Source organism: Podospora anserina, chromosome 6, assembly GCF_000226545.1.
Source record: "Podospora anserina S mat+ genomic DNA chromosome 6, supercontig 2".
Taxonomy (NCBI): Eukaryota; Fungi; Ascomycota; class Sordariomycetes; order Sordariales; family Podosporaceae; genus Podospora; species Podospora anserina.
The window spans coordinates 1,945,205-1,964,658 of NW_001914857.1; the positions used below are offsets into that span (position 1 = coordinate 1,945,205).

The following is a 19,454-nucleotide window of genomic DNA, read 5'->3' on the forward strand; positions in this document are numbered from 1 at the left end:
TTTTATAATATTTAAGAATATTGTAGCGTAGTAGAAGTGAATCTTTCATGTAATGAAAGTAGATGGGTATTATTTAATGTCTTGTTAAGCAAAAGAAATGAAAAAAAATAACACCCCCCCCCCTCGGCTGCCTCTCACCGAATTCCTTCGATGGTACTCCTTCCATGAGCTTCCCGGAATTCATCGCTTCTTGCTCCGTTGTTTGGTGGTTTGTGGGGTAGATGCCCGCTGGAGGGTTAATTTGTATAAATTGAGTCTGGGGTTGGAGGGACGGGGGACTTGACTCCGTCGCGCGTTGCCGGAGGAGGAAGTGTTCGGTCGTTCCAAAGCACTTTGGGAGGCCGAGAGGTAAATATGGTCGAATCGGGTCCTCGGACTGCAACAATAGGTCAAGGAAAGAAGTCCATTGTCGACGGGTGATTCGTCTTCCACCTATGGGTTTAGTTGCGATGTTTCCTGTCGCCGTGTAAGTCGAGTCGCTTGTTTGGGAACGCAAGGGAGCAACGAGTGGCACCTGTCTCAGAATAGGTGAACTAGAAATGGACCTTCGGTTTTCCCTCAAGGGAACAAAATTGCTTGGTGATGTTGTCGCGATGAGTTGGCGTCGACTTTACCAAGGTGTACAAAATACCTAGCATATACTTTATTTTCAACCCACAAAATCATCAACCAACAACCGGATGGCGAAGTGGCCGAGTGGTTAAGGCGCTGTGTTTAGGTAATCAGATTACCCGAAACCGCAGTGGGAAACCTCGCGAGTTCGAATCTCGTCTTCGTCAACTATCTTTTGTCATTTTTGCACCTGACACATAGCCACCGCCAAAAAAAGCCAAGGTAGTAGTAAAGCTTCTGCTTTTTAGTGTACCAAACAACAAGTCAAAAAGAAATCCCTCTCGCTGCACGCAGAATGGTGAAAAGATATGGTTATACAGCTCGATTGACTGACAGGAATACAGCTAACGAGATACATTCATTATACAGCACACTAAAGATATTACAACAATCGTTCAAAACACTCAACCCAAAGCAGCTCAAGATAACACCAGTACCAAAGAAAACCCAAACAGACGAAAAGACCAAGCGGGTGACAGCAAAGAAAGGTTCGTCGCGATGACGTTGCCCACCCAACAAGCCCCAAGCCCAGCGCCCCTGTAACCCCTGAACCGAACCCATTTTCCCATCAACATCAATCACCATTAACCCTTCATCGACCCATACAACATACCACTCATTACATCCAACCCATCATCAATCACATTCAGAACAACCACGACCGCCTGGCAACATTAACATGATCAACCCCACTCCACCTCTTCCCCCCCTTCATCTCCACACTTCCCCCCTCCTGCTCCCCCCCACCAAAATACTTTGCAAACGAATCCCCATCCAACCTCCAATCCTTCTCTCTCGGACCAACATAAACCCCAATCAAATCATCCTGCTTCCCCTCCTTCCTCTCCCTCGCCCACGTCTCCGGCTTTGGCGCCTTCAACACACAGACATCCTTCTTGCTGTCACCCGCCGCTTTGAGCAGCCTCTGCTGCAAGAGCTCGCAAAGCGCGGCGAATTCTTGTTCGTGCTCATCCTTGACGAACCCGCCCTGTCGGTAGTAAGCCCGTTTCAACAGTTCAAGCTGCCAGGTGGCCGTCTTGGCGAGGGTTTCCGGTTGGAGAGAAGGCTGTCCGCACAATTGAGGTTGCTGCTTCTTCTCCACATACGGCTGTCCACATGTCGCGCCGCCGACCTGGGCCTTCTTCCCCTCAAGGTAGGGTTGGCCGCAGGTTGGTTGGGAGTATAACCTGACGGGGCGGGACTCGTCCTGATCGTAGTCGCGAAGGGCAGCCTCGATTTCGCGGAGGATTTGCTCGTGGATCGTCATGCACCGGTCTACACGCTGGTTGGTGGTGTACAGCTCCGCCAGCATCCTCTGCATCTCGACAGTAACCGGGTCGAGAACGCCACGGGACCGACGGAGGTTGTAGCACATTGTCTCGCAGAGGTCGATGGCGGCAGAGACGTGTTTCGCGGCAACGTGAGCGTGAACCAACATCTTACCCACTGCCAGCACTCTTTCGGCGTTCCAGTTCTTTTGCACCTCGCGCGACTTCCAGAGCTTGAGGAGGAGGGACTCCAGCTCGACAAAATTCTGCTGGCTGCCAAGGAGTCTGACGATGCCGCTGATGTCCTCGTACTTGAGGCGGATGAGCTCAATGTTCTTGTCCTTGAGGATGGCGAACGCTTCCTTGGTCATCTCTCGTGAGAGGCGGAGGTATTCCTCCCAGAGTTTGGCGTCGTTGGGCCGAGGGACGTCGATGCCGGCCATGTACTCCGCCAGCTTGTAGGCGTAGTGCACACGGGTCAAGTCGCTGTAGTAGCCCTGCCTGTGGGCAAAGTAGAAGGTGCACCGAGCCACTTCGAGTGCCTTCTTCCACTCGCCCGCCTTGAGCAAAGAGGCGACCTCGTCGTTACCGGCTTTGCAAGCAACGGCGTCAAAGTCAATCTTCTTGAGATCTTGCTGAAGGTAGGCGAGCACGGCGAGGTAATAGATGCGAGTGAAGTCGTCGTGGGTGGTGATGAAGCCTCCAAACTTGGTCTTGAAGATGTGGAAGAGCCTCTGGTCGAGGACAGCGCACATGTGTTCTTGCTTCTGCTCGATCCAGAAAGCGCGGAGCTTGGCGCCGTACTCGAGGACAAAGGTGGTCCTGCTGGTCTTGGACTCCGTCTCCCGCTTGTAGGCCTCGTAGAGGGTGATCTCACAAAGTGCCATGGCCATCAGCTCGGTGAAGGTCAAGGCGTTGTTGTCGGTGAGGCTGTGCTGGAAGGCAAGGAGAAAGACGAGGGCGGTCTTGCTGATGGTCTTGTTGTACTTGACGACGATTTCGACGCTGCCCTCGAACTCATACCCGCCAAAGATGGCGAGGTGGCGGAGCTGTCGGACCAGCTTGAAGCCGTGCTGGATGATCTTGGCGGTGACAAAGATGGAGGAGAGGGTCACGGCGGCATAGTACAAGTCAGCAGACTTGCACTCTTTCTCGGAGATGATCTCAACGAAGGCGATTTGGAGCAGCTCCAGGATCCTCCCATGCAACTTCTCACCACCAAGCCTCAAGTAGAGAACGATAACATCCTTCAGCTTGAGCAATGTCTCCTGGTGCCAGCAGCCGAGCGTGAGCTTGAGGTGGCGGTACGCCTCATAACACAGCTCAATGGCCCTGTCAAGAGTGGTGGTTGTAGTGGCACCGCCAGAAGTGATGATCGTAACATAGACCTTTGAAAGGCGCTTCTTGACTGTGGTGACGGTCGTCTCCGTCTCTGTCACGGTGGTTGTCTTGGTGGTCTTGATCCGTGTGATGACCTCCTCGTAAATCGTGACAGCCTCATGGTGATGCTTGTGGTTCTTCTCGCAAACCTTGGCCAAAGCAATCATTGCTGTGATGATGATGTAGGCTTCGGTCCCAAAACAGACTGTGACAACCTCACGAAACTTGACCGAGATCTCATAGAGGATGGACCACTCGACTTTGGCATGAAACTCCAGCACGTGCATGTAAGCCTCATAAACCAGAATGAGTGTCTCTTGCTCGAAGCGGATCTCCTTGTGGCAGTGGACAATCGTCTCCCAGAGGACGCAGCAAATCTGCTGAAGCTCAGCCCATCGCTGTCTCTCCTTGTAGAAGTGGATCAGGATCACAGCAGCCTTGATGGCATCGTGATGGCAGTGTTTCCGGCCCTTGTTAAGGATGGCGACAATCTCAATGTAGATGTCATAGCCCTCCTTGCGTCCCAGAAGCATGTAGTGGGCTGCCAAGGAGTACATGATCTTGATGGTGAGACGATGAGTGTGGCCGAGGTGCTTGCGGTACTTGGCAAGAATCTCGATGAACAGCTCAATGATCTTCTCATGGCGGTGGTGCTCCTCGTAGAAGCAGATGAGCACGGCGAGAGACTCCTCGGTCCTCACATCTTCCATTTGAAGGGAGATCAAGCAAGCGCGGAAAATGCGCAAGTAGATGGCTTCAGCCTTCTCAAAGAGGTACTGACGGTGGTAGCAGACAGCAAGGCGTCTGGCAACCAAGATGCACTCTGTGACAAAGCGCTCCGACAGCTTGATGGTGACCTCTGCGGTCAGGATAGCCTTCCAGGTGATCTCAAGCGACTGCGTGATGATGACCTCTGCCTTGGACCAGTGTCCAATCTTGATGTAGAGATTAATGAGCGCCAAGCAAGACTTGAAGAACGCCTCATCCACCTTACCTCCTTTGCATCGCTCGTAGTGCGCGACAAAGACCTCCCGGATGATGGTCTCAGTGACCTCAGTCGTAGTTGTGGTTGTGGTCTTGGTGGTGGTCGTGGTCTCGGTGATCTCCTCGACAACCTCGGTGATGAGGATGGTAGTCTCGTGTGCATCCTTGTGGTCACACTTGCCCTTGCCCTTGAACCACCCCCAGACCTTTCCAAACACCGAGATGGCAATCTGAAGAAGACCACACGCCTTGAAGAGCACCCCAATCTCCTTGAGAAGGACAATGATGGCCAACTCCTCAAACTTGTGGTGCTCATACTCCACCCACAAGCAGATGAGAATGTTTGAGGCCTCCTCATACCGACCAATTCTCCTGAGGAACTTGACATACTTGATGGCAATCTCGAGCTTGCTGATGTGCAGCTCAATGGTGGTGTGGACGCGGCAGAGCTCAGTGATGCGCCTCCAGAGAGTGATGTAGGTTCTCTCGGCCCAGAACCACTCCTCCTGAGACTCGTAGAAGAAGGCCAACTGAATGAGGATCGAGATACACCGGTGATCGTCGACTCGGAAGCCGTCGGCGGTTTCGAGATACCAGCCAACGTATGAGCTGATTTCCTTCTCCTTGACCTGACCCTTGAACTCAATCTCCAAGCCGCCAATGTATTCGGCCAGCTCTCTCGTCTTGGGGTGGTTCTTTCCAAAACGGCCAATGTAAATCTCCCAGATCTCCTTCTGAATGACTCTCGTCCGTGTGGTATCCTTGATGTCAATGTACAGCTTGGCCAACACCTCGAGCCACCGGATAACAGTGTCGCTGGTGGCTCCGTGCTTGCCTTTGCAGATCTGGATCATGAGAATGATCATCTCCTCACGCCATGTGACAATCTCTGTGCGCTCCGTGATGGTGATGGTCTCGGTATACTTGAGAAAGTAGTGTGTGCATGTTACAACGACAGAGCTGGAGGTGGAAAGGATAACCTTCCCAAGCGAGACAGCTCTGTAGAAGAATTTGGCACCGGCCAATGCATCAGAAGCCTCAACATGGATATTGCCGAGGATGATGAAGGTCTGCAGGACACTGATGTGACGCTCGCCGAAGCAGGCCTCTTGAACCCTCAAAGAAAACTCATGGTGCTTGACGTGGACTGAGACGGGCTCGCCATAGAGGTAAGCCGACCTCTCCAGCAGACCAAAGTGGCAAGAAGTTGGGAAGTACTCGACAAAGTCCTTGCCCAAAACCAGCTCCCCATCAGCATAGAGGCTGGATGCCCGGAAGTGGGCTTGCCAGTGCCTGACGGCATAGTAAAGCAGGGAGTGTGTCTCAAAGTACCCGTCCACAAATCCATCATCAAGGCCTTCAAAAGAGGGCTCTGAGCCATCGGTAAGGCTGAGCTTCGAGTACAAGAGTAATGCCAAGGTCAGGTTCCGATGAGCATCTCGAACTGAGGGCAGCACCTTGCCATCCAACAGGGTCTGCATGTAGGAGCGGATGGACTTGCTCTTGAAGTGAACACTGCCGTTTTGGATAACGACAATGTCTCCGCAGGTTGACCTGATGCGTGCCACGACATCGATGGGGCCTCCAAGCTGACAGGTCTTGGTCTCAATGCGCAAGAGCTCGCCCAACTCATTCACGCCGAGGGGTCTGTCGGCAGCAAGAACAAACGACAACAATGTCTGTGTGGTCTCATGCTTGAGGGAGGTCTTCGACACAAGCTTCTTGACGAGCTCGTCCAACGTGCCGTTGATGCCTTGGGCGGCCTTGACAAAGGCGTCAGGAGACTGTGTTGGCGCATCCTTGGCAAGCAGCCGCACGGCAATGTAAGCCCACAAGAACGAAGCCTTGGCCTTCTGTGTCAAGTCGTGGACTGTTCTCTCCTGAACCTCGGGACTCAGCTGAGTGAAGCCGGGAAACTTGGAGAAAGACTGGCGGAGGTAGCGCTTGATGTCACCATGGAGGTGCTGAGAGGTGATGGTGAAATGAGCGCATCCCTCGCTCAGATGTGAGATGGCACGCGACAAAGTAATGATGCGGACGTTCCTGTACTTGGCAACGCAAGTCCTGAGTTTGCCATGGAACTCAAGCGGGCTGATACTGCCAGTGACATCCTGGAAACCGTCGACAACGACGGCCACGTTGGTGCGACGATCGTCAAGTGACCGCAGACCCGATTCCAGGGCGGCCCAGAGAGAAGTCTCGAGCTTGGAAGAGCTGCGGTGCTGATCATACGACTCAAAAGCGCTCATCAGCTGCTCGTACAGCCCGACATTGCCCACGTTCTTCTCAAGAAGCTGGAAGAGGATGCTCTTGAGGAAAGCAAGAACTGTGCACCTGGAAGGGTAGTCATAGGCTAGAAGATTGGTCAGTTATCAGATCTTGTGTGGAAAGCAAGGCTCAAACTTACGGAAGCTGTAGGTAAGCGTAGTGTACTGTGTGTGATCCAAGGGTCTTTGAAGACGCTCCTTCATCCAACCGGCAAGAACTGTCTTGCCCGATCCAGCCTCACCAGTAATAGTCAAAGCCTTCTCCTTGCCCCTGAGAAAGTTGACAAGAGGTGTTTTGACCCATTCACATGTGTCTTCGGCCCGCTTGACATTCTCAGACACTTGGTCGTAAAAGGCCCCTGTGGCAGACCGATCGTTCTGAAGCCGCCTGCGAACAGCATCGACGCCAAGACTGTGAGTCCTGTTGCCCAACTTCAGCGACCACATCTTGGCAATGATGGAATCTCTCCTCCTCCAGATGCCAGACACGTGCTGGCCAAATTCCGTCTCAAAGTTGATAACGACAGACTTGTGAGTGTTCTGTCCAAGGCTGCTGATCTTTTCTCTGTAAAGGATCGAGATCCGTCCAACCAGGTCAACGAGATCACAGTACAGATGAGCAAGGCTCTCCTTAACCTCCTGAGAGGCATAGAAGATATCTTGAATCTGGCTGACATTGGTGATCAGGATGGCGAGCTCGTAAAGTGCCTCAAAGGTTGGCACAAGGGCCTGAGCCTGCTGATGTCCGATCTGTGATAGTCATTAGCGTTTGACCAAAGCTGCACATGTAATGACATACCTCGAGAAGAATCTGAGTGCTTCCCAAAGCGGTGATGGAAGCCTGATGAGCTCCAAAGCAGAAGTCTCCGACATTGGCTCCGAGGCCCCAGAGTTGAAGCCCAAAGAACTGAGCGGATTTGAGAACGCGGTCCCAATCACTACCCCGACGGGGCATGTGGATGAGACGCTCATCGGAGATGTACTCGAGATAGGACTCGATATCGACATGCTTGAAGTAAGTCTCAGTGTAGTCACCAAACTTGTAAATGCGTCTCCGGATCTCTTTGCTGGTCTCGAGAACGCGAGTCAACTGTACGGTGACGGTAGACAGTTGACTCTGGGCGACGGTTGAGGTCGCGGAAAATGTCTCGTCGGCGAGGGAGGCAGTTCTCTCCGAATCGCTGTGCTCGCCGTCCGAGATCGGTGTGACTTTCACAGTCATAGGAGCATCGAGAGGCTTGCTCTTGACTGTGAGTCCACTGACGGACTCTTGGAGTCCGGCGCGAATGGTGTCCATGGCTGAGCGGTTCGAAGTCTCTGCTGGTTCTTCGTCAATGGTGTCGGAAACAAAAGATGATGCTGAGCTGCGCTTCCGAAGTCTTTTGCCTGGAGCGGGTCAAGGTCAGAGACTGGCTGGGGTTGCGAGTAAAGAAAAGCCCGGCATACCTGCAAATGTTTTTCTCAACCCCAACATAGTCGACGTTTATAGCATGGAAGACGGCACTGCTAGAGGAAGCTAGCCAAGTTCTTGTGTAGTAGCCAACAACGCCAAGAAGGATGTCGGGTCAGTACCTGAGTGGCTGCCCAAGCATGAAAAGGGAGCGTATTGTGACTGAGCTTGACGCCTGAAGAGACTCTTCTGCGGTTTGCCGTGCTCCTGAAAGGGACACAGGAGAGGAGCTCGGGGGGTTGGGCAGCATAGTATATGTAGTGGAAAGCAGCAAGCGTCTCCTGGATCCAGACTTCCATGGACACAAGCCACCACAAGGTGTTTAGGGGCCACATTTGGAATCAGACCTCGCCTTGCCACTCTCGAGCTAGATCCTGGATCAAATGATCAGTATATTGTGTAGCTGAAGCGGGTGACAGTGGCTGCCGCGGTAGATGGAATCCGGAAATGACAATTTGGCCGTGGGATATTCGTCCAGGCAGCCCAAATCAATGTAGTACAGACTCTCTGTATGATGTAGACATCACAGACCATGTCCGTTATCAGACGCATTTGGCCAATTGTTCGTGTCTATCGAGGTCGAGATCATTTGAAGTGGCGTCATGTCCAATCCCATGCTGTTGATAGCTTCTACGCTTCTGCAGGAACAAATGTCCCGGGTCTTCAGCTTTCGTGGGGAAAATTCCCTGTCTGGCGATTCCAGCCTGCTGGTTCTCGATAGTCATCGTCTTTCAGGTGACAAAAGCCGTTCCCGCAAGCCACGTTCTAACCGTGTTCGGCCCGTCGACAGGGGGTCTGCTGCACGGGGACATCCGAAGACAGCGGGATAAAATCAATATCGATGTCTAGACCTTTCCGTCTGGCCTCAGGTGCAATGCGAACTGGTAACATTGGGCCAAGTTCCTGATAGGGATGCTAGCGTCGATCATTGACGAGCAGCTGAACTGGTCAAGCGCGCAGGCCGTGTTGATCACCCGCATCCCGCTCAGCACACAGCCCCACTGCCCACGCGAGGTCAAGGAGTCGCCTGAAACCTGTTTCGCAGACTCCTCTGAATGTCGAATGGCGACATGAAGCTGATTTTTAGGATTCTTATGATGTTTGAGGAGGCTGTACAGCTGAGACGACAGTCATGTCAGGAGAACATCTTGAAACAAGGAACTTTCAGGCTGAGATGGGATTGAATAGCACGAACCTCTGGTAGATGAGTCAGGGTAAGTGTTGGAGGGTCGAAGTTGGGATGGAATCAAATACCCTCAAGTTGAAGAAGACAAGAAAGAAAAAATCAACGAAAGAAATGCAGGTCTCTTCCTTCTAGAAGAAGTGGAGCAGTGCACGGCTGCAAACACCTGACAATCTGCTCTGGATGACGAACGGGAGGCACGATGGAATAGTCAATGTCAGATTTTGATTATTGACAGATTACCTAAATATTGATGTTGTTTCCTCATCTCATCATCTCCCATATAAACTATCTACTTGTAAATATACATGCCAGGTTCTCGTTCCTCCCATCCCACCACCCTTTCTCCCCCAACAGCTCAAGCAATCGTCTTGCCATGATTCTTCCGCAAAATCTCGGCCGCAATCTTCTCAGCCAGGACATAGACCGTGCTCTGAGGATGCCCCGGCGGCAACAACGCAAAGCTACTCGCATCTACCACCCTCAGCCCATCCACACCAATCACCTTGGCTTCCTTGTCCACAACCGCCCAACGGTCATCCCTCTTCCCCATCCGGCACGTGCAAGAGGCATGCCAAATTGTCTGCACCGTATTCCGAATCACAGCCAAGATCTGTGCATCCGTCTTGACGTCCGGGCCAGGGAAGTACTCCTTTGTATCCGCCAACACGCCCTTCATAGCCTTTGACGCAAACGCCTGACGCAGACGCTTGTACAGCGCGACAGCTACCTCCTGATCGGTCGGGTCGGTAAGCCACTTGGGATCGATGAGTGGGAGGTCCTTGGTATCGGCTGACTTGAGCGTGACGGTGCCCCTCGACATCGGAGCAACAAGACCACCAAGGATAGTCGCGTACATGTACCCGTCCTTTGGCTGAGTGGTGAACAAGTTGGAGAAGTCACCAACGTAACCCGGGGCAGTCAAGTACTCAACCTCAGGCCAGTCAGGTGGGAACTGCCCATCCAGAATCGTCGAAGTATCCTTCGGGATCAGCCCACGTGGTACCTTCTCCCAGCCCAGGAAATCACAAACGGGATTGGTCAACGGGCCTTGCTTCTTGAACGTATAAGGCCCCGCAAACTCTCCCAACACAAACAATGGATCATTGGCAATCCTCGTCAGCGTCTCGACCTTGACCCTCCAGCTCGGCCCAAAGAAGACATGATCTTGCATCCCCTGTCCAACTCCAGGTCTATCCGCGATGAGTGGAATCTTGTGCTTCGCCAGCTCGACCATAGGGCCAACACCAGAAACCATCAGCAACTGCGGGCTTTGGAAAGCGCCGGCCGAGACGATAACCTCCCTCCTCGCCTTGAGAGTGTACTCGAACAGTCCAAAAGGCCTGCTCTCCACCACAACCCCGGTCGCCCGTTTCTTCTCATCAAAGACAATCTTCTTCGCCCGCGTCGTCATGTAAACCTTGAGATTTCCCCTCCCGGATGCCTCTCGCAAGAAAGAAGTCTGACTCGAGTCACGAGTCTGGGTCTCAGGCCGGATAGTCGAAGCACAATACTGCGCGCCCATCAAACTCCCGCTGTTGAAGTCTTGCGTAGGTCCGATACCGATCTCGTTCAGCGCAGGTTCCATCCATGTGCTAAAAGAGTTGGCGTAGTTGGCATAAGACACTTGAAGGGGCCCTCCGCCAGTGGTGGAGAAGGCATTGATGTTGAACTCGGCCGAGGCATTCTTGAACCGGAGGTCCTCTCTGGGAGGTGTGAAGCTGACACTCCTCTTGAAGTGCGGCTGCAGCGCCTCCCAGGAGTAGCTCTCGTCACCGACGGCCTCTGCCCATTTCTGGTAGGACTGGACGGTACCCCGCTGGTAGATCATGAAGTTTCTTGCTGAGCTGCACCGTCATTAACCACTTTTTCGATATCCCAAGATCACCGAGGTGCGTAACATACCTCCCACCAAGACACTTTCCCCTGGCATAATGAATCTTCCTCCCATTCGCACCCCTCTGGGGCTCGGTGACAAAGTTCCAATCAACCAAGGGGTTGGTGTCGCTTGGATCCGACCCGACAAACAAGACATCACCCACTGGCGTCTTTCCCAGCAAAGGGTTGGTGATCTGGTAAAAGCTCCCCGCTTCGACAACAGCGACAGAGATGCTCGGGTCCTCGCTCAGCCTGTTGGCAAGAGTCAAGCCGGCGGTGCCACCGCCGACAATGACATAGTCGAATTCCTTGGAGATGCCAAACTCCCCTTCGAGGTTCCTCGGCAGCGCCTGTTCGTGTGCTTGCTCAGCCTCGATGGGAACACCGTAGACGAGGTTTGTCGTCGCAACAACAACGAAAAGGGACAGAATCCTATTGGTGCTAAGGAGATGCATCTTCACGGGTCTGAGGGGATCAAGGGGGAAGATGGGGAGGGAGGAGGAAGGAGGGAGAGGGGGCCTGGAACCCGGAAAAAGGTCACATCACTGCAACACGCCTGCTGCTCCCCAGGTCCTTTATACCTACAATCCTACCCCCCGACCAACACACCGGAACCTGAACGACAAATCCAGACCAACTCGGCGATCTTGATGTTAGTTGCGGAGACGTCAACTCCGTCCTCCCCACGATCTCACTGCCCGCCCAGGCGCTAACGTCCTAAAACCCGGTTTCATTGGATTTGTTCGTCGTGATCGACACTGACTAGAGAAGCAGACGGTGGACCACTCTGTTGACCACAATCAGAATTGGGGAAGCTGGCACTGGCAAGAGTGCAGAATCTTGGTCACGACAACCAGAAAACTCACCTCTCTGGGTCCATCCCTTCTGCCCTAAATATGCACCGAACCACCCGCTAACAATCCCACGCTAAGCACCCTGACACCTCGGCCCAACAGTTGACGTTCAAGGGGGTGTCACTGTCAAGCTGTAAGGACCACCTAGGTTATTGGATCCATAACCACCAATAAAATCATCATCCATCGCCGATCTTTGCTGCGAATAGAGTTCAATCGATCAATTCCAACATGTATCTACCCTAACTCCCCAGCCGTATTCGTACCTGCATTATGATCATCTTGACTTCCCCCCCCCCAAAAAAAAAACCTCGGCTGTTCTAACCATACCTTCATCAGCCCTTTATCCCCCCATCCCCCGTACTATCAACAACAATGTCATCACGCTCAGTCGGTCGCCGTTGAGCCTTCACAACCCCCGCCTTCCCAATAACCCCGGACCCCCGAAAAGCTACCAAAACAACCACAAATGCCGCACACCCCAACGCAAAATTCCACCACTCCGCTGCTCGCAGACCCGCGAGCGAAGCCGAGTCCCAAGGAATCACCGGCCCAGCCTCCTCGACATCAACCCCTCTATCATGCGCCATAACAGCCGTCTGAATCGCCGTCGCGACAGCCAAACCGATAGCCCTTCCCACCTGACCCATGGCATTAACCAAAGCCCCCCCCAAAGCCTGATCCGACTGAGGTAACGAATGGCTCGTAAACAAAATCAAAGACGGCCACGTAGTATCAGCTCCAAAAACCGACAAGACCATAGCCGGGAACCCATAAGCCCAATACGTCGTCTCTGGCGGAATCGGAGCAGCAAAGAGTATCGACGATATCGACACGCAAAACGTCCCCACCGCCAAAAGCAGGTAAGTCGGCACCCGCGCCAAAAGCTGGCTGACAACCAGCGCGGTGATGACCCCCATGATCCCCGTCGGCAGAAACCTCAAGGTCGTCTGCAACGTCGACAGGCCCTGAAAGTCCTGGTAAAAATACGTGGCATAAACCAGCAACCCATTGAAACTGCTGAAAAAGAGCGCCATGATCGCCATGGCAGCGCTGAATTTCGTGCTGTGAAAGACCGAAACCTTCATGATCGGCGCGCGTTTCTTCGTCTTTTCCAGATGTCTCTGCCAAAACACAAACAACGTTACCAAGATAACCGAAACCACAATCAACACCGGTATCCACGGCGTCCTCCACCCAACTACATTTCCTTGTGTCAAGGCAAAAAGCAACGCCAGCAAGCCCACGGTAACCAACCCAGCCCCCAACCAGTCAACCGAATTCTTCACCGTGACCCCCTCATCATGCAAAGTGTGATTCGGCGCCGGCAGGATAAAAAACGCCGCCACAGTCACAATGACAGCCAACAAACCCATAATGACAAAAACCCATTTCCATGAGGTGTACTCCGAGACAAAGCCCGCGAGCAAATTCCCAAACACCGCTCCCACAGGGGCACCTGCTGAGTAACAACTAAAAGCATAGTTTTTCGCTTTGCCAGGTCGAAAGGTAGTTCCTAGGATTCCAATCGCCGTTGGAACGTTGGCTGCCGCACCCTGTAGACAAATGTTAGCATGACTAGGCGGTAATTTCACCCATTGTTCAACCTACAAGCCCAGAAAGACCACGAAACAAATCAAAGGCGATTTCGTTTGGTAAAAAGGGATTCACCAGCATGGTCATGGCGAACCAGGCCGAGCCAAAGATGAACATCCTTCTCTTGCCGTAGATGTCAGCTATCCTGCCCCAGAGGAGGAGGAAGCAGCCAAAGGTGAGGGAGTAGGCCGAGACGATCCATTGGAGGCGGGTGTCGGGGATGGAAAGGTCGCGGCCTATGGTTGGGAGGATGATGACCACTGCTTGGCCGGAGAGGGTCTATTTTAGTCGTTAGTTGTCAAGTCTGTGCATAGGTAGTGAAGGGAAGACGCGTACGTTGAGAAAACTCGCGCCTGTGACGGTAGCCACGAGGGCGATACATCGCGCTTTTGAGAACGGCAAGTCCGATTTGGGCGGTTCATCGTCGTCGTGTGGTATTTCTTGGGCGACGTTGGTGGTGTCGGTGAGCTCATCGCTTAACTCCGAGTCATCCCCTTCCGATCTCGCTTGGATTCTCTCACGGGCCGACGATGCTGATGCTGACGCCGACTGCCGGTGCGGAGAGATCTTGTCATGGTCAACTGCCGGTGTTGCCATTGTTACGCAGGCGGCTCACACTCCAATTTTTTATTTTTATTTTTGGGTGGAAAGGAAAAGCAACAATGGTGTTGTGATGAAGCGGATGGAAATATTTATTTTTTGAATTTGAGTTGAGGTAAACGATATCCTGCCGGCCCCACCGGCTCGGTTGGGGATAGCGCGGGTGTATGGGCCATCACGACATAAGGTAAGGTACGGTACATGGCTCCTTCCCGAGTAGTAGTAAGATTTGGTCTGTGGGTTTGGAGGGGACGGGAGGAGGGAAAAGATGGGCGGCGGAATGTGGGACTCCGGAAATATCTTGGTGATGCCGGAACTGGGAGTGTCAGTGTGGCATGGGGATTTGACATGTTTTGGGTGAACTTGGCATGCAGGTAGGTCTCAGTCAGAAGATTCTGCTTATGATCGCTACCTTCCCTTGCTTGGAGTTGTAGCGAGGCTTTGAAATGAGATGAAGGGGTGGGGGCTGCTTTTCATGATGTTTCTTTCTCGACTTTCTTCGCTGTGATGACCTTGCAATGATAGATAATTCGGTACTTTGCAAAAACAGCTTGATTTGATGGTCTCATCAAAAGGCCCAGTAAGATCATATCAATCGCTATGTTTCTATTGCTGACATGCTTGATTCTCTCGAGTCATTATTGTCATGCAGCACACCTACTCAAGAATGCAATGACTTTACAAAACCACTTTGCGCCCCCTCCTACCATTGCATCGATGAGTTGTTTATTGCAACTATGATATTTGACCAACCACAGCCATATGACTTGCACACTGCTTTTAATCTCTTTGTACCTAGTCAGAGCAACCTGAAAAGTTGCAGTCTCTCACTCAAGTCAAACAAACGTTTGGTCAGACCAAGCTGCTGAGTCCAGCCCATTGTAACAGACAGAGCCTTTGTCAATTCACAAGACATCAACGTAAAAACAATGACTGGTCTTGGTCACCAAGGAAAATAACAAGAGCCCCTTGGAAGCGCGTCGCAATGTTGACAACCACTATGCTTCTTTGTGTCCTTCATCAGTCAACAAGCTGGCAGTGCCTCAAGGGGCAGTTTGGCTTTCAAAGGACACTGTAGGCCCGACAGCGTCAAGCAAGCGCACATCCAAATGCTGAAATATTTGGACATATATAAGCTTGCTTGACACATAGCCATCCCATCACCAAAATTTCATCCCTTATCGGTTCTACTTTACTCGACAAGCTCACATCAGGAACTGTTTTGCCTCATCCTGACTCGATCCATCCCGCCTGTCTTCATACTCGTCGTCACTCTTCACTCCAGCCAACTTCATAGGTACTTCATCTCACTCCAGCCCACTTTATACTCCATCTCACTCCAAGCATAGTCTTAGGTTTGACATCAGTCTTGAACTCAGTCAACATGTCTTCCTCAGAGAATAATCATGTCTCTCGGACTCCAGACACCGAAGGAGACTTCAGCTCTCCCAACTCGTTTGTCTATGTCCGTACACCTATGGCGACAATCAGCAACAACACAGGGCTCAAGTCAACAGTCCACACTACCTCCGTTGACGAGAAGGACTCTTCCCATCAAGAGGGTCAGCAACGCCAGTACCAAGAACAGCGTCAACATCAGTATCAACAGCAGTATCAACCGCGGTATCGCCAGTCCAGCTATGCCAGCAGTCGCAGCAGTCTTGCCAATGAAGTCATCTTCGACCATGAAGACTCCCCTCCTCCGCTGAAAGACAACAACGGTCCCTTTCACCCTGCTAGCCCCTATGCCAAAGATGATCAAAGCCATGGCCTGGGCATCAACGCCGAAGAAAGCTGCCTGCATCAAGAACAGCGAGGCACACGAACAGTCTCCAGCCCAGTAGGCACAAGCGGCAAGTACGGCAAGACCACAGAACAACCCCTCGCTGGGGTGAACTGGCGAGACCGCAGCGTGAGCTATGGTGACAGCTACGGGGGACGGTGGTCTTCCAACCTACGGGGGTCAGCTGCCAGTGAGAGCTATGGCCCAAACAGGTTCTACCCCCCCGGTTACTACTTCTCTCCTGCGAACCGTTGGAATCCAAGCTTCCGCTCTTACAAGTCGTCAGCGAGCACCGATCTTCTTGCCAGCCTCACAAGCAACGCCAGAAAAGCCCCTTTCGCTGCACAACCTTCTTTGACAAACCGATTCAACGTGTTCCAGACGTTGAACAACAATAACAACAACAACAACAACAACAACAATAACAACAACAACAACAACCAGACCGACGAGAACGACGAAAAGATGTCGCAATGTGACAACAAGTCCGAAACCTTCGGCGTTGTCGGAGACGGCCGCTTCGGCGCCAGACCCACTCCCGCTGCCCCCGCCCCGCCTGTCCTCACCTCCATCGGCGCCTCCGGCTTTGCCTCAGGCAGGATGATGAGTCACCCCGGCGGGAACGACTCTGGAATCCCGGGCTTTGCCCAACACCCACCCTCCGGCCCCGCCTACCACCCGGACGCCCTCTCCTCCCAGCTCCGGTCCTTGTCCTTCCACTCCGGCGCCGCCACCGCCGTCCAAGCTCCTGGCCCCTTTTCCGCTGCCCAGCAGCACCCCTTCCCGGGCCAGCAGCGCCCCTTTTTCCCTCAGCCTGCCGCCGCCCCCTTGTTTCCCGCTGGCTTTCGCCCCCTCGCGTCCGTCCCCGAGACCGCCGTCGTCCGAGCTGGTCCCTCCTCCTCCAGTGCCCTCGTCCCAGCCCCTGGGCAGCCCTTTTTCTTCCGGCCGATGGAGTGCCGCACCCACCGCCGCCTGACCGAACTCGAGTCTTACGACTTGATGATCAAGGGGTTCAGCCCCAACTACAAGGGGAACCCGGACCTGGACCGGAACCGGAGCGCGACCATCCCCGAGGACATGAACTGTTCTCTCTTCCTGGTGGGCTTGCCCGCCGATGTGACGACCCACGAGCTGCTTGCTGGGGTGAGGAACGTGGGGCGGGTGTACGCCACCCACATCAACCCCCCTGAGCCGGAGAAGGGCCACGAGCAGAGCGCGGCCAAGATTGTGTTTTTTGAGAGGAGTGCTGCCGGTACGTGTTCATTCCCTTCCCCTTTTCTTCATATGCATCCGAGCATTCCCACCACGCCTCAGAAAGTTCTGAGTAGGCCTTCCAAAAGTTTGGATGGGCCTGTTGACCATCTTTTTATGCCTTTTGAGCTATCGAATAGGCATATCATGCTGTCAAATAGGCCTTCCAAACTCTTGGATATGCCTTCAAGATATCTTCAGACCCCTTCCCACTATCCTGAGACGCCTCTTGGCCATCTTTTTCGGCCTATTGAACTCTCGAATAGGCGTAAAAGATGAGTTGGCACGCCTTCAAAACTCTTTGACAGGCCTCTCAAACCCCTTTTGACGCATGCAACGTTCTTCTAAACGCATGAAATCAGAAAGCTAACCCACCCTTCCCACCAGAACGCTTCTTCCGCCAAACCACAACCCAGGGCTTCCGCATCCCAACCCGCGCTCCTCCCCACAACCCAGCCCGCGTGACCTGGAACCGCATCCGGTCCGCCGAAGTCGACATCAACGGCTCAAAGTCTCGCGTCCTCCTCATCTCCGGACCCCCCCACATCGTCAACGAGCAGCACCTCCGCGAGTACTTCGACAACAAGCTCATCTACCAAGTCGACGAGATCATCGTCCACCACCCCGGCGCCGTCCCTGCCGCCTTGCCCGCTCCCCCCGGTTCCTCTGCTGCCAATCCCTCGACAGGCAACCTCTCTAGCTCTGGTGGTCCCCGCACCCCAGCCGGCCTATTGGCCTATAACGACGTCCCTTCCGGCGCTCCCGTTGCCAGCCACAGCAACACCTCTTCCAGCTCGGGCGGTGTTCCCACCGGTTATAACAATAACAATTCTTCTTCCTCCTCGGGTCTCGCCCCCAATGTCAATGTTGCCGGCCACAGCAACATCCCCCTCGCCGCCGGTCCTCTCATCCTCGGCAACAACGACAACAACGACAACAACGACAACAACGACAACAACGACAACAACGACAACAACGACAACAACGACAACAACGACAACAACGACAACAACGACAACAACGACAACAACGACAACAACGACAACAACGACAACGACAACAACAACAACAACAACAACAACAACAACAACAACAACAACAACAACAACAACAACAACAACAACAACAACCACAACAACAACAACAGTGGCGCCAGCGGCTTCAGCCCCGGCCACTCCAAGTCCGCCTCCAGCATCAGCTCCGGAGGCCACAGACCCAGCTCTCTCCTGGGCCAGCTCAAGGGCGATAGAGCCCTCATCGAGTTCCGCTTCGGCAGTTACCGCTGCCAGTCCGAGGCCGCCCGCATGGCTCTCGTGAGAGAGTTTAGGGAGTTTGGGGTCTTGTGCGAGTTTGGGAGGGATCCTTGTGATCGTGTGGAGGAGAAGGAGGAAGGAAACGGGAAGGGGAGAGAGGAGGAGCAGCAGGTGGAGGTTTATTTGGGTGGTGGTGGAGATGGTTGTGAGGACCACCACCCTTTCTGGAGGGGAGGAGAAGCTGGGATGGGTGGTGGTGCATTTGCCGGCGGTGCTGGTGTTGGGGGTGATGCGTTTGCTGGCGGCGAGGGTGGCTTCGGCTCCGTGTTCACTCCGGGTGCGGGCGCGAACCTGTCCGCGACGACCTCGGCTGGGAGTTACTTCCAGTCGCGGGCTCAGAGCGACAGCGTGCGCGCCCTGTGGGGTGATGCTCGTGAGGGGGCGTGAGGGGAAGTTTGAGTTTTCGGGGAGGATTCTGTTTCGGGTTTTTTTTTGTTTGGGTTTTTTTGTTTGTTTTTTTCTTCTCTGCGATGGCAGACGGCTTCCTGAGTTTGGAGTTGGGGTGAGAGAATGGTCGGGGGGGTTTTGTGGTCTCGCCGGGAAATACTAATGTTGCGCCAATTGGCGCGTTAATATCTTTTTGTTTTTTCCTTTTGTTCATGAAGAATGGCATCTGGAGATGGGGTCAGGAAATAAATAGCATTGCAACTGTGGGAATACCAAGACTTTTCGGACATCAAGAATATGGACTGCTGTGACTGTGGTTTGTGATGGTCGTGATGTTCGTGATGCTCTTCAACATGCAATGTTCTATTACGGCATTGAGAACAACTGACAGAATATGACCCGTCCACATACATTATGATCAGGTTGCATTGACACTGAAGCAGACATATTGCGGATGGTGATACTGCGATATTGATGGAGCATTGCACAGATGAAGTCTCATCAACCCTAACCCAGCAGCAATAAGGCAGTACAGGGTGGGGCATGGCGTTCCAGATCTTCGGGAGTGATCTTGGCACAGTGACGTCATGGGTCTTTCATGATGCCATCACCCAACTAAAGGATGGTATCTCGCGAGACGCGGGTTCA

At 53.2% G+C, this 19,454-nt stretch overlaps 4 protein-coding genes across 4 annotated transcripts, besides 4 other annotated features; 1 reads left to right on the top strand and 3 right to left on the bottom strand.

Moving 5' to 3' along the window:
• The first annotated feature begins 682 nt into the window (after nucleotides 1-682).
• Nucleotides 683-779, top strand: a tRNA (tRNA-Leu).
• A 479-nt stretch (nucleotides 780-1,258) lies between these two features.
• Nucleotides 1,259-7,808, bottom strand: PODANS_6_1090 (uncharacterized protein; the record flags this gene model as incomplete). Its single annotated transcript, XM_001910363.1, has 3 exons — nucleotides 1,259-6,597; nucleotides 6,652-7,261; nucleotides 7,311-7,808. 3 exons carry the CDS (start codon nucleotides 7,806-7,808, stop codon nucleotides 1,259-1,261), a joined length of 6,447 nt encoding a protein of 2,148 aa, XP_001910398.1.
• A 1,694-nt stretch (nucleotides 7,809-9,502) lies between these two features.
• PODANS_6_1080 (uncharacterized protein) lies at nucleotides 9,503-11,477 on the bottom strand (the record flags this gene model as incomplete). Its single annotated transcript, XM_001910364.1, has 2 exons — nucleotides 9,503-10,986; nucleotides 11,057-11,477. 2 exons carry the CDS (start codon nucleotides 11,475-11,477, stop codon nucleotides 9,503-9,505), a joined length of 1,905 nt encoding a protein of 634 aa, XP_001910399.1.
• Nucleotides 11,478-12,211: 734 nt separating this feature from the next.
• PODANS_6_1070 (uncharacterized protein) lies at nucleotides 12,212-14,069 on the bottom strand (the record flags this gene model as incomplete). The annotated part of the gene is made up of 3 exons (XM_001910365.1): nucleotides 12,212-13,432; nucleotides 13,488-13,751; nucleotides 13,809-14,069. The coding sequence occupies 3 exons, from the start codon at nucleotides 14,067-14,069 to the stop codon at nucleotides 12,212-12,214; spliced, it is 1,746 nt and encodes a 581-aa protein (XP_001910400.1).
• A 1,387-nt stretch (nucleotides 14,070-15,456) lies between these two features.
• Nucleotides 15,457-18,806, top strand: PODANS_6_1060 (uncharacterized protein; the record flags this gene model as incomplete). Its single annotated transcript, XM_001910366.1, has 2 exons — nucleotides 15,457-17,208; nucleotides 17,469-18,806. The coding sequence occupies 2 exons, from the start codon at nucleotides 15,457-15,459 to the stop codon at nucleotides 18,804-18,806; spliced, it is 3,090 nt and encodes a 1,029-aa protein (XP_001910401.1).
• Nucleotides 18,002-18,017: a sequence feature (primer 414ka).
• Nucleotides 18,023-18,252: an STS (microsatellite 414k).
• Nucleotides 18,315-18,334: a sequence feature (primer 414ks).
• Nucleotides 18,807-19,454: the final 648 nt, after the last annotated feature.